Source organism: Callithrix jacchus, chromosome 12 (assembly GCF_049354715.1).
Source record: "Callithrix jacchus isolate 240 chromosome 12, calJac240_pri, whole genome shotgun sequence".
Classification (NCBI taxonomy): Eukaryota; Metazoa; Chordata; class Mammalia; order Primates; family Cebidae; genus Callithrix; species Callithrix jacchus.
In genome coordinates this window covers 44135296-44148947 of record NC_133513.1, presented here as the reverse complement: position 1 = coordinate 44148947, position 13652 = coordinate 44135296, and the positions used below count along the sequence as shown (strand labels likewise).

At 42.1% G+C, this 13652-nt stretch overlaps 1 protein-coding gene across 8 annotated transcripts in view; it reads right to left on the bottom strand.

Annotated features, from left to right (window-relative positions):
* GRID1 (glutamate ionotropic receptor delta type subunit 1) overlaps positions 1–13652 on the bottom strand; it is an 806979-nt gene that overhangs the window by 348956 nt on the left and 444371 nt on the right. For all 8 annotated transcript variants that reach the window (XM_078345425.1, XM_035267800.3, XM_035267801.3 and 5 more), the window contains one exon: positions 11035–11088. In XM_078345425.1, the coding sequence (XP_078201551.1) occupies positions 11035–11088 (54 nt within the window). The remainder of the gene's footprint in view (positions 1–11034; positions 11089–13652) is intronic.

Below are 13652 nucleotides of genomic sequence, written 5' to 3'. Positions count from 1 at the left end.
CAGCACTGTTTACAATAGCAAAGACCTGGAACCAACCCAAATGTCCATCGATGATAGACTGGACTGGGAAAATGTGGCACATATACACCATGGAATATTATGCAGCCATCAAAAATGATGAGTTCATGTCCTTTGTAGGGACATGGATGAATCTGGAGAACATCATTCTCAGCAAACTGACACAAGAACAGAAAATGAAATACCACATATTCTCACTTAAAGGTGGGTGATGAACAATGAGAACACATGGACACAGGGAGGGGAGCACTACACACTGGGGTCTATTGGGGGGGGAATAGGAGAGGGACAGCAGGGCGGGGTAGCTGGGGAGGGATAGCATGGGGAGAAATGCCAAATGTGGGTGAAGGGGAGGAAGGCAGCAAATCACACTGCCATGTGTATACCTATGCAACTATCTTGCATGTTCTGCCCATGTACCCCAAAACCTAAAGTGCAATTTAAAACAATAATAAAATAAAAATAGAAAAAAGGAATCAAAGAAAATGAACCAAATACAAAACAGCAAGAAGTCAGGCTTGCACCTAACAATACTGATGATTACATTATGTAAATTATCTGTAATTCCTCAATTAAAAGGTAAAGATTCTTATAACGGATAAAATAGCAAGTCCTAAGTAAGTGCTGCCTCTAGAAAATATACTTTAAACATAAAGAAACAAGGAGTTTAAAAGACAGACAATGAAAAAAGGTATTACACTAACATAAGTCAAAATAAATATAAAATAACTGTAGTGATATCAGATCAAGTATATTTTAGAGCAGAAAAAATTACCAGAAATAAAGAAGGTCTTTTCCTAATGATACAGGGTTAATAAATCAAGAGGACATAAAAATCCTAAGCATTTATGCCCCTTGAAATAACGCTTCCAAATATCCTAAGCAATAAGTGATAAAACTACAATCCCTTGTAAAAAACTCACAATTAAGGATGAATATTTTAATACTCCTCTGTAATAATTGACAGAAAAAGTAGACAAAAACGTCATAAAGGATACAGAAGGCACAATCAACACTCAACTAAACTGACCTAATTCACATTTATGGAACATTCCACATGACAACAGATAATGGATCCTTTTCAAGTATACTTGAAATATCTAGCAGGAAAGACAATATAGTGGTTATCAAATCAGTCTCAATAACTTTAAAAGAATCCAAACGATAGAAACTCTGTTCTTTGAACCACAGTGGAATTAAATTAGAAATCAGTAGCAGAAAGATTTCTTTAAAATCCCCAAATATGGCCGGACGCGGTGGCTCACGCCTGTAATCCCAGCACTTTGGGAGGCCGAGGTGGGTGGATCACGAGGTCAAGAGATCCAGACCATCCTGGTCAACATGGTAAAACCCCGTCTCTACTAAAAATACAAAAAATTAGCTGGGCGTCGTGGCACTTGCCTTTAATCCCAGCTACTCGGGAGGCTGAGGCAGGAGAATTGCTTAAACCCAGGAGGCGGAGGTTGTGGTGAGCCAAGATCGTGCCATTGCACTCCAGTCTGGGTAACAAGAGTGAAACTCCGTCTCAAAAAATAAAAAAAATAAAAATAAAATCCCCAAATATTCAGAAACTAAATCACATACTTATAAAACCCATGGGTCAAAGAAGGAACCCAAAAGTAATAAAGAAAGTATTTTGAACTAAATAACGAAAGCACAGCATATCAAGATTTGTGGGATGTCACTAAATCACTTAAAGGCAAACATAGCAAAGAAAAGTCTTAAATCAATGATCTCAGCTTGCTCCCCAGGAACTAGTGGGGAAAAAAGCAAATTAAAGCCAAAGTAAACAGAAAAAAAGAAAATAATGAAGACAAAACAATACATTAATATAAATGAAAATAGAAAACAATAGAGAAAAATTAATGAAATTGAAAACTGGTTCTTTGAAATGAATAACATCAATAAACCTCCAATCAGACTGATCAAGAAAAAGAGAGACAAGTAATGAATACTATAAACGAGAAAGATCCTAAGTCTACAGATTCAACAAACATTAAAAGGATAATAGCGGGATATTATGAACTTCATACCTATGGGGTTTTTTGGTTTTTGGTTTTTTGTTTGTTTGTTTGTTTGTTTTGAGACAGAGTCTCACTCTGCTGGCCAGACTGGAGTGCAATGGCACAATCTCAGCTCACTGCAACCTCTGCCTCCCAGGTTCAAGTGATCCTCATGTCTCAGCCTCTCAAGTAGCTGGGAATACAGGGGTGTGCCATCACACCTGGCTAATTTTTGTAATTTTAGTAGAGATGGGGTTTCACCACGTTGCCCATGCTGGTCTGGAACACCTGACCTCAAGTGATCTGCCCATGTTGGCCTCCCAAAGTGCTGGGATTACAGGAGTGAGCCACCATGCCTGGCCCATACCTATAAATTTGACAACTCAGATGAAATGGAAAGATTTCTTGAAAGATACAAATTATCAAACTTACTTGATAACAAGTAGATAGCTCTATGTCTAATAAATAAATTTTAATTTATAGTTAAACATTTCTCTAAAGAAAACCCCAGGCCCAGATGGCTTCATTGGTAAATTCTAACATTTAGGGAGAAAAAATAATAATTATGAACTCTTTCTGAAACTGAAAAAGAGAGAATATTTCCCAACTTATTTTTGAGGCAACATTATGCCAATGCAAAAACTAAAGAAAGACATAAAAAGAAAAGAAAAAAAATTAAATACCAATATCCCTAGTGAACATAGGAGAAAAATTCTAATCAAAAATTTAACAAATCAAATGGAACAAAATATACAAAGGATAATATAATGTGAAAAGCAGGTTTTACCCCAGGGATAACGGATTGCTTTAATGTTAGAAAATCAATCGAAGTAATTCAGCATATTAATAAACTGCAAAAAGAAAAACCATATGATCATCTCAACAGATGTAGAAAAAAGCATTAGATAAAATCCATTATCATTTCCTGATAAAAACTCTCCCCAGTCTAGGAATGGAAGAGAACTTCCCCAATCTGATAAAGAACATCTATAAACAACTCACAGCTAACCTAATACTTAATGATGAAAAACTGTGTTTATATTCCTAATAACAGGAATACAAAAATGATGTCTCCTGTCACCACTTATATTCCACACTGAACTGGAGGTACTAATCAGCGCAATCAGGCCAAAAAAAAAAAAAAAAGTTATCCAGATGGAAAGGAAGAGGCAAAACTATCTTATTCCCAGAGGACATGATAGTCAAGAATATTTTCTTTAAGAGAACCTAATGGAATCTATGGAAAACTCCACTATTATTAGTAAGTGATTTTAGCAAAGCTCCAGGATACAAGATCAAAATGCAAAATCAATTGCATGTGTATATTCTACCAATGAACTACTGGAAATTAAAATTTGTTTTAAAGCACCATTTTAGTATCTCTGACAATATAAAATACTTAGGGATAAATCTGACAAAAAGGTGTGAAGATCTGTACACTAAAAAAGATAAAATATTGAGAGAAGTTAAAGAAAACCTAAATAATCAGGGAGTTATATCTTGTTTGTGAGTGAGAAGACTCACTATGTTTGTGATGTTAATTTTCCCAAATGGACTATAGATTCAATGCAATTCCAAATAAAATCCCAGGCAGCCTTTTTTAGAAACTGACAAGCTGATTTTAAATGTATACAAAAATTTCAAGGACCTACGATAACCAAACCAATTTTGAAACTGAAGAACAAGGCAGAAGCCTAACAAAATCTAATTTCAAATCGTATCATAAAACCATAGTAATCAAAAGTGTGGGACTGGCATTAAGATATATAGAAAAAAATAGAGCAATAGAACAGAATCAAGAGTTCAGGCATCTTTCAGATGCTATGCTAAAAGCATAATTCTTAAAAGAATAAACTTATAGGTTAAACTTCATAAAAATTTAAAATATCTGCTATTCAAAAGATAATGTTAGACTGAAAAGCCACAGACTGGGAGAAAATATATATATCTGATTTTTTAAAAATATTTTATCCCAATATAAAAAGAATTTTCAGAATTCAATAATAAGAAAACAAAAATTCAATAAAAATGGGTAAGTTGTTTAAACAAATACTTTGCCAAGAAGATACATAGATCTAAATGGCAAATAAGCACAGGGAAAGATGCTAGGAAGTATTGTTAGTATTGTTAGTTATCAGGGAAATGAAAATTAACATCACAATGAGGAACATCACACACCCAGTAAAGTGACTATGATCAAAAAGCCTGACCATACCAAGTACTGAGAGGATATGAAGCAATCAAAACTCGCATCAACCTGGCAGTTTCTTAAAAAGTTAACATTAATCTACCACAGGGACTAGCAATTCCACTGGTAGATATAAGCCCCAGAAAAAGGAAAGTAATAAATATTCATAGCAGCTTTATTTGTAATAGCAAAAAAACCTAAAACAACCCAAATGTCCATCAACAGAGGAACAGAAAACCATATTGCAGTATACCCATGTACAAATTCTTCATCCATAAAAAGGAAACATTGCAACATAAGATGAATCTCAAAATAATTACACTGAGTAAAATAAGCCATACCAAAAGCAGAAAAGAGTACATACTACACAATTCCACTTACATAAAATGCAAAAATACAAATAATCAATAGAGCCAGAAACCGATCAGTAGTTGCCTAGAGAGTGGGAGAAAGTGGGCAGGAGGGTGGGATTCCTGAGGGGCATCAGGACACTTTTGGGGTGATCGATAGGTTCACTACCTTCATTGTGGTTATGGTTTCCTAGGAATATATATATGCCAAATTTAACAACTTGTACATTTAAATATGTGTATGTATTGCATGTCAAACCTCAACAAAACTGTTATTTTTTCAGTTAAAAAAAAAGATAATGAAGTTGATACTCAAAAGCAATGTCTGGCTCTGTATAAGGTCTGATAAATGGCAACTCCTAGTCTTCATTCAAGAGTTCTGAGCTGGGGCTACAGAGGCGGTAAGATGCGCTCCCTGTCCTCAAAGATTCCTCAGTTAATCTGGGAAAGAAACAGGTGAAAAGATTACAACAAACATAATTGTTTTTGAGTGTCACTAAATTAAATTTGAAGATGGTAAATGGTACAGGGACTGAACAGTCCAACAGAATTGGAATCTTCAAAATAAAAGGAAGAAAAAATATTTTCCCTCCCTCTCTTTTTCTGGATCCCAAATAGAGATTTCTTAAAGCTATGTGAGTCAGCATTCATATTGTTATAATGGAACGAACATAATATCATGGTCTTTTTCTTTGTTTTCTTCAATTAGAACATTAGCATCTTCCTCTCTCACATTATACATGTGGCGCCTAATCTTACTCTCATTTGTTTGAATTCGGTGTATGCTTTAGCATAGGGAAGATTTGAAAGTCTGGAGTGATGTCCCTGTACTGTTGACAGAGGCCACTCTAAGACAGAGCAAGAACTGGCCCGTAAGGATCCCCACTGAGTACTTGTTGGTGACAAACTAGTGAAAGTGATAAGATAGGGGCTGGGCCCTGAGGCTCAAGAACAGGAGAGCATCTAGATGACCTTGTCCTTGGATGGCAGAGGGAGGTCTCTTAGGATACGGTCAGATCGTTTAACCCAGTGAGCTCTCCTATGTGTCAGCCCCTTATGCTAGGAACTTTAGGAAACCCTAGAGAAAGGATATTAGCTTCTCCAGAGAATCAGGCATGTGCATCATTCCCCAACACAGCAGAACTTGGGTGAAACTGTGAAAGGATCACCCTACTGGGGAAATCCAGAAGTCCTTTTGGTAGAGGCAATGTTAAGCAGATTAGGGAAAGGGAAGTCCTAGACAATCACAGATCCAGAAGCACATGGCAGGTGGAAAGAAAAACTCTGGCAAAACCCCAAAGCTAGGAGGGAAAATAAATACAAGAGACAAGAAGTCACCCATCCATTTGCGGGAATGACCCATAAGATATGAACACAATAGTAAGAAGTAAATAAGGGTGGAAAGGTGGGGTCAGGGTCATCCTGCAGTGAGTTGCATGATATGGGATTTTCTCAATCTCTGGGGAGCCAACCAGAAGGATAGGGACAGTGGTCTCTGAGATCAGGAGCACCAAGTGAGAACCAGGTTTGGAGAGGATGGTGAATTTGGAGAGAGGCACACTGAGTTGGAGATGGTGATGGAGCTTCCAAGTGGCCAAGTCAAAAGGATCTTGAGTCAAGCTGGATCTCTGGGTCTAGAGCTCCAGGGCAAGGTCTGGAATGGATGTGCGATGTGGAGCCACTGGTGTACATTGACAATTGGGAAGAAGTGCTGAGGGCCTTTTTAGAAGCCACCTCCTCCTGGCCCTTGCTGATCACTTCTTAGAGACACACTCTCTCAGAAAACCCAAGTGCAAAGGTTATGTATGCACACCCACAGCATCTGTTAAGCATCTTAAACCATTTCCAACAAAGTGTGTGTGTTCTTGGTTCTGGAAGAATTCATGTAACAGTGGAAGCTGCCTAGCAGCAACCAGAGTGCTTCAAGTCCACATCAGCCTTGGTTCTTCAAGAGGCTGGAAAGTCTCTTGAAGTCTTTCACAAAGTCTCTATTTTCCTATAAAAGAATTCCCTGCACAAAGTTCCCAAGAGGCCAGACTATGAGGTACGTGCCTCCTGCCTGGGCACAGAGCCTCATGGAGAGGGCATTGTCCTCTGAGCCCAGATTCCACCCAGCACTAAGCATACCTGTGAGTCTCCAGACCCACAGGGATCACCCACTCTCCTGGCATCTGCTGGAGGATGCCTTGAGAGGAAACATTTTACCTCAGTTGATAAAGAGGTTCCAAAATCCACCCAACTCATCCAGAGTTAAGGCTGGCTGGGCTTGAACTTGGCAACATCTGATGAATGACCCACAGAGGTCCTTTCCACCGCTGAAACCTGGGACTTAATTGTTGCCTTTGTCCTTTCTCTGAGGCAGACAGGGAAATGCTTGTCAATGCAATTTGCTCTATACTATGTACATCGACCTGCCTTCAAACAAACCTTTGAAGAATCTATTCCTTGCTCAGGCCATTGAGGATTCAGTGATGAGCTCAATCTGGCCATGCCCTCAAGGGACTCACAGTCAAGTGGCCACCTTGACTAATGGTTCATTTTGTTTTCCACAAGTTCTTTTGAATCCTCCACCTCTCTAAGGTAATCTGAAACTTAAATCAGTCAATGAAAGTATTCTTTAAATGCTTTTAGCGTATCTAAAAACACATCCGCTCTCCAGTGTCCCCACAGTGGTGCCCAGAGACCTATAGGAGCTGTCAGTAGGGCTCATATGCACAAGGCTTTCTCTGTGTCCAATTATTTCTTCTCCAAATAAACCAGGTCTGTAATATGTATAACCAATACTCACCAGCAAGAAGGTAGATGTGTTTAGAAAACCACTGCATAAAGCAAGCAAGCAAAAACATGTGCCCTTGAGTGTGTATTTTGAAACCAGGAAAATGCATAAGACAAATCAAATACAGAGGAAGAAACTGAAAGGCAGAGCCTATAAGGAATGAGGGGGGTTGGGAGGCACAGCTAAAGGGCCACACGGTAGGCCCCAAAGACACCTGCAGTGGTGGGGGAGGCACAGACCTGAGCTTGTTTGAGAGGCTGAACTTCCTCCAGAGAAGTGGGGAGCAGTTTCAAGAAGTGGGAAGACAAGGACTCTGTGGCAACTGAATTCTGGAGCATGTTGGAAAGTGAGTCAGGAAATGCTCGCCCCGGTCTCCCTTATTTTATCACTAATCACTACATATGACAAACAGGAATGTGGCTGGGAAACCATTTGTCTGTGCTCTATGCTTGGATAGCTTAAAAATTAGGCAAAGTCTAACATGATATCACATTGTAATAAGAATAACAGGACTTTTTGGGTTCAGTTGGGGCCATGCTGAAACCAGAAACAGTAGTCTTGAATATAGCTGGATCCTAAGGGTAAGCCTACATGTAAGTTGGAAAACATCTTGGTCCTTAACCAGAGGCTATCCTGGGGTGCCTGGGTGAAAACTTTCCAACAGTCCCTACCTTCTGATAGAAAGACTTCAAAAAGGTCCACAAGCTGGCACCAAGGGCCAGCCCAAGGGCATTCCCTGTCAGTGTGCTTACCTGAGCCCCATTGACTGGCTTCACCAAATCAGACACTGACTGTGAGTCAGGGATCTTTCCCAAGGCCATGTGCATGAGGTTACTGTTGATAAAAAAAAAATTTTGGAGCCTGACAGTCCTCAAATAGGATCCCAGATACACCATTAACAGCTGCCTGACCTTGGGCAAGTGATTTAACCTCTGGAGACTCTGTTTTCCCATCTGCAAAATGGGAAAACATTTTGCATTGATATGATAACTGCCATACAGGGCTGTTGATGCAGACTAGGAAGGTAATAAATGCACTGACAAGTGCCTGGCACATAGTAGGTGATTAAGAAATATTAGCTGGCCGGGTACAGTGGCTCATGCCTGTAATCCCAGCACTTTGGGAGGCTGAGGGCAGATCACTTGAGGTTGGGAGTTCGGGGCCAGACTGGCCAACCTAGTGAAACCCCACCCTGCTGAAAATATAAAAATTAGCAGGGCAAGATGGCACACACCTGTAGTCCCAGCTACTCAGGAGGCTGAGGCAGGAGAATCCCTTGAGCCTGGGAGGCAGAGGTTACAGTGAGCCAAGATCACACCTCTATATTCTAGCCTTGGTGACAGAACAAGACTCTAGTCTCAAAAATAAAAAATAAAAATAAAAATATTAGCTGCTATTCCTTCCCTCATAGAAAAGGAAGCCAAGAAAGGAGGAAATTGATGCTCCCTGGAGGCCCCTCACATTTGGAGGATGACATACTCAGCTCAGAGATACTCGCACCATCCATGCGTGCTGCCAGGCTGGCCCAGGGTGCACTGCTGGCCACAGGGAGGCACCACCATCCTCTCAGGTGAAGCCACTCCAGTGTGCCTCCAACAGGTATACCCCATATCTGACTCCTCCTGATGACACAAAGCCCTGGGTTCCAGCTGCCCCAGTAATGCCAATGTGCCTACCAGTATGGAATGCTCTAGGGCGCCATATACTAATTAGTCTGAAGTTAACTGCAGCCCTGAAGAATGAGTCAAGAGGGACAGACAGGGGGCCCCTGAGGGTGGGTGGGGATTCAGGGAAAGAAAAGAAAACAGGTTAGGAATGTAAAAGCAGAGAACTTCTTTTGAAGACTGGCAACAGAGAAATACTGGCTATCCAATTTGAAGGACTCATCCGAAAAGTAAAACCAGCATCAGACATTTGACTTCAGGGGCACATGGACTGCATTGTTCCTTTGGAACAAAGAAAACTGGATTGTGAATAACCACAGAGAAGTCAGCAAACCCCAGAGAATCCAAACTTGTCAAGGATCAAGGCAGCCTTGCACAGGCTCTGAAAACAGGAGGCAGCGGTCATGTCCCTTCTAATTACCAACACAACCACCTGCACCCCACGGTAAATGGACAGTTACTGCAAGTCCCCAGCTGGCCTCTGTGGACATGCAGCTAATAAGATGTGAATTCATGGAGGAAAATCTATAAAAAGTGGACTTTGCAAGTAGTTACAATCTGATGCTATCTGTGCAATTATTAAAATAAGCCACCCAAGACTATTTCAGTCATATTAGCAAAGAACTAATGAGGAAACAGACATCATCAGAGAATGAATTACCTACATAATAAACCTGCATCTTCCAGAATTAAGCCATTAGAAATTGATCAGCTGATTTAAAAGCAGCTGAAGGCCATAGCCCTGATCAAAGTTTGTACCAGAAACACATTCTGAGTCAGCTGTCAGTGAATATAGCACACTGAAGTCACACAGGCCACCCTGGTCAGCGCTTCTGAAAGGACATGTGGGCAGAGGGGATTCTTCAGGAAAGCTAGGGTGTGTGACTCCCATCCAATGCCTGCAGCATGGAGGAGGCCAGGGCTAGACAGGGTAAAGTGATGAAGAGCAGGTCAGGCCACCATGATCCCTGGTGTTGCCATTCCTCCCTGGAGCCAAACTGGTGGGATGTCAGTCATAAGAGAGACTTCCTGTTTACTTCCTGTACATGGGTTCACTTATCTCTACATGTACTGGTTGCACACATGAACATGCTTACACACACATGCACAAACACACATGCACATACAACTCACACACACTCATATACAGATATATGCACACTTTCATACATACCCATATACATACACAAACTCACACATACACTCTCATGCACACACACATATACATATACACTCACATGCACACATAAAATTTACATTCATACCCCTGTAAATACACTCAACAATACAGTTCACACATAGAGACACAAAAATCTCACAAACACACTTGCACATGCACACCTACACACATACACACACTCATATGCATATACTTACACATGCACATACATACACAAATACATAACTTGCATATGCATGCACATACCTGTCACACACTCAAACACATCCGTATACATATATGCACACACCTTCACACAGGCACATCCACACACATGCATGTTCACACACTCACACACACACACAACTCATATACAAACACAGATATACCATAAACACAGACATACACACACAACTGGATTCACACTCTCACACACGTGTATACCTTGCATACACACTCTTGCTCACACTCATGCACACCCTTACTATCTTCATGAAATTCAGCCTTCCTCCCCTGCTCATTCCTTTGCCCCATCCCCACTGCATCCCAATTCCTGACCTGCCCTAATTGCTCTAGCCCCTGGCTCCCACTAGCTACCTCACCCCACCCACTGCCTGCCTCACATCACCCACTATCCTCTGACTTTTGACTTCCTCATGGACCCAGGTCAGAATTCCTCCTCTGGTTCTCACCTGCCAGGTGAGCACCCTGCTAGGTCAAGTTCGACTCTTTGAGCTCCTGCCTGAGCTCGGTGGAGCACCAGGAATCACGACAGCCCCCTAGGTTGGAATTGAACCCAAAAGGATCACGCTGACCTTTCCCAAAGGGCTAGGGGCTCAGTCCAGGCCATGCGTGTCACATTTCTAGAGCCCTTACCTCGTTCACAAAGACCCAGTGGCTGTCCTTGGAAGCCAGATTGGTCTCCACGGCCTGCAGAGAAAAAAAGAACCAACATGAACGGAAGCAAGACAGAAGCTGGCAGACACAGGATGATTGCCAAGACAGAGTTTTATAAACATTGTTCTTGGAGAATATTTTCCTCACAAAACATGCCATCTCCCTGGGGCCTGCTCTGGCTGCCTTAGCTACAAGAAGCTTCATCTGAACACAGACATCTGATTTCCTGCTCTCCCTCCATGCTCTCCTGCACCAGCCCAGAGCAAGATTAGATGCTCCGGTTCCTACAGGCAGCACAGGGCCACAGGCACAGGCACAGCCTTCCTTCCCTGGGAATGCCTGCAAACACCTTTCTGCAGGGGAGCTTTGGGATGAGTGTTATCATTACTCCAGGTTACAGAATCAGGAAACTGGAATGAGGGATTTATGGGGGCTTGTCTAGTCCAGCCATACTGAGTGGCATTCAGGAAGATGGCAGGTCACAGCAGCTCAGGGGCTCCAAGTTGCCTTCAGTTCTTTAGGATCTGTAGAACAAAGCTCTTTCCAGTTCCTGGGCTGTAGCCCCATCCCATAACTCTCTATTACAGTGTTCTGATCTGTTTCTTTATGGCACTTGCCATCCTTGTGCTTGAATGGCTATCAGTTTATTTATTTCTTATTATCTGTCTCCTCTGCCAGAATGGGGGCTCCATTATGTCAAAGGCCACATTTCGTAGGTCACATCTGTGTCCCAATAGCTGTAACCAGCACACAGCAGGTATTCAGTAAACCTTGTCGATTATGCAAATGAAGTGGAAGGCTGAGGCAGACAGGACCCAGTTAATTATTTTGTTTCCTGTATGTGCTTATGAGTGCTTTCCCCTCCTTCGATTGGAAAGCCAACAGATTGAAAGAATTGGAAGAGACTGATGGTTTCCAAGCATGTCCCGTATGAATACATCCCGTGAGCAGGTGCTAAGTGCTTGCTGAGCCTGGGCACTGTGCCAGGCCGACTATGAACGTGGACAAGAGCTGTCAGATTGGAGTCCTGTTTTTTTGTTTGTAATGTAATTTTATTATTCCTTTTATTGAAAAAATGCAGAAAAATAAAAATGCTCAGCATCCCAACATCTCACCCCATTTAAAAAAGTATGCTGCCCTAGTGAAAATCCCACCTTTATCCCTCCAAATTAACCCTCTAAATGTTATTTGAGGTGTCCCCTTCTAGAAGATTTTACAGTTACCTCTGCAAGTAAATAGCTATAAATAGATATTAAACAAGTGTTTTCATTAAAATCAGACCATGAAATAAACATCGAGTTAAGACTTTAGTTTTTGATCTGTCAGTGTAACATGAACATCTTTCCTCATCAGTACAGAGAGATCTGACTCACTCCCAACAAATGAGGCATGGAGGTGTCAGGGTCTATACTGATGACCCCACCAGTGGCCCTAGGTCCGCAAATTGTCATGCACGGGGTCCTATTAGACCCTCACTACATTAGAATGGACCTATTTGCTGGAGAATATACAAGCGTGTGCTAATAGAGCCATGGAAGTACCCAGGTGACACTAGCACCCCAATCCTTTACAGAAAGCACCCCACAGGGCACCAAGGGCAGCTCAGGCACCTTTCCCGGGCCATGTCTCCAGCCATGAGTGAGGGCATTAGCCCTGGCATCTGAACTGGAAGTGGACTGCCTCCCCACAGCCGTCATTTAAGCACTCTGGTCTCTGTTTGTTCATTTATAAACTGCAGAATACACTCGCCACTTCCTGTCTGCCAAAGCATATATTTTTCAGGCCTCAGTCTCGGAAAGAGAGAAACACAGAGAATGGTGTCCATACTCACCCCAAGCCTTTCCCAGGAAGCAGTGAAAGTGGCTGCTTTCTCCTTTTGGGGTGTCCAACCTTGCTCCCCAACTTGTTCACATTCTAGCTTGCATCCAGGGAGTCTCCTGATCCCCACAAGCCCTCCATGCTCTTCCTGAGCTATGGTCCCATGAATCTTCCCTTCCCCAGGATAATGATTTATGTCTAAAAATGGCTTGGCCACTCCTCCCCAACCTTGGGAAAAAGGATCTAGGTGCCCTCTCTTGCACTGGAAAGTAAGGAGGCTCCAAGAGACACTAAGCCATATACCTGGCTACACTACAAGGCTGTATCCTGAAGACACTTTCCACCCTTTCTACAAACTCAGTTAACTGGGCTCTTTCCAGAGAAGCTGCAAGGGCTAATGGGCCAAAGCTCAAAGGAACCTTCAGTCAGGGTAGAGAAAGGAGGGCACTTCAGGGTGCAGTCTCAGCTGCCCAGTCCAGAGCCTCTATCCTCTCAACACGAAGACCCTCAGGGGGGTCTTCAAAAGCCTGGAAGCACTCGTGAAGAGGTGGAGGGAGACATGGAGATGGGGTGGGCTGAGAACGCTCTGAGCAAATTGCTGGGCTCTAGCCACCTTGATACCCAACATTTTCTTAACACTCATATGGAGGACACTGGCAATGCTCTTACCAAATGTGTACAGATGCAAATCTGGGAGGATGTTATAACATCTCAGAGGCTGGAACACTGAATTGAATCTAAAGACATGTGGTTTAGCAAGGCCGATCTCAAAGTCCTAA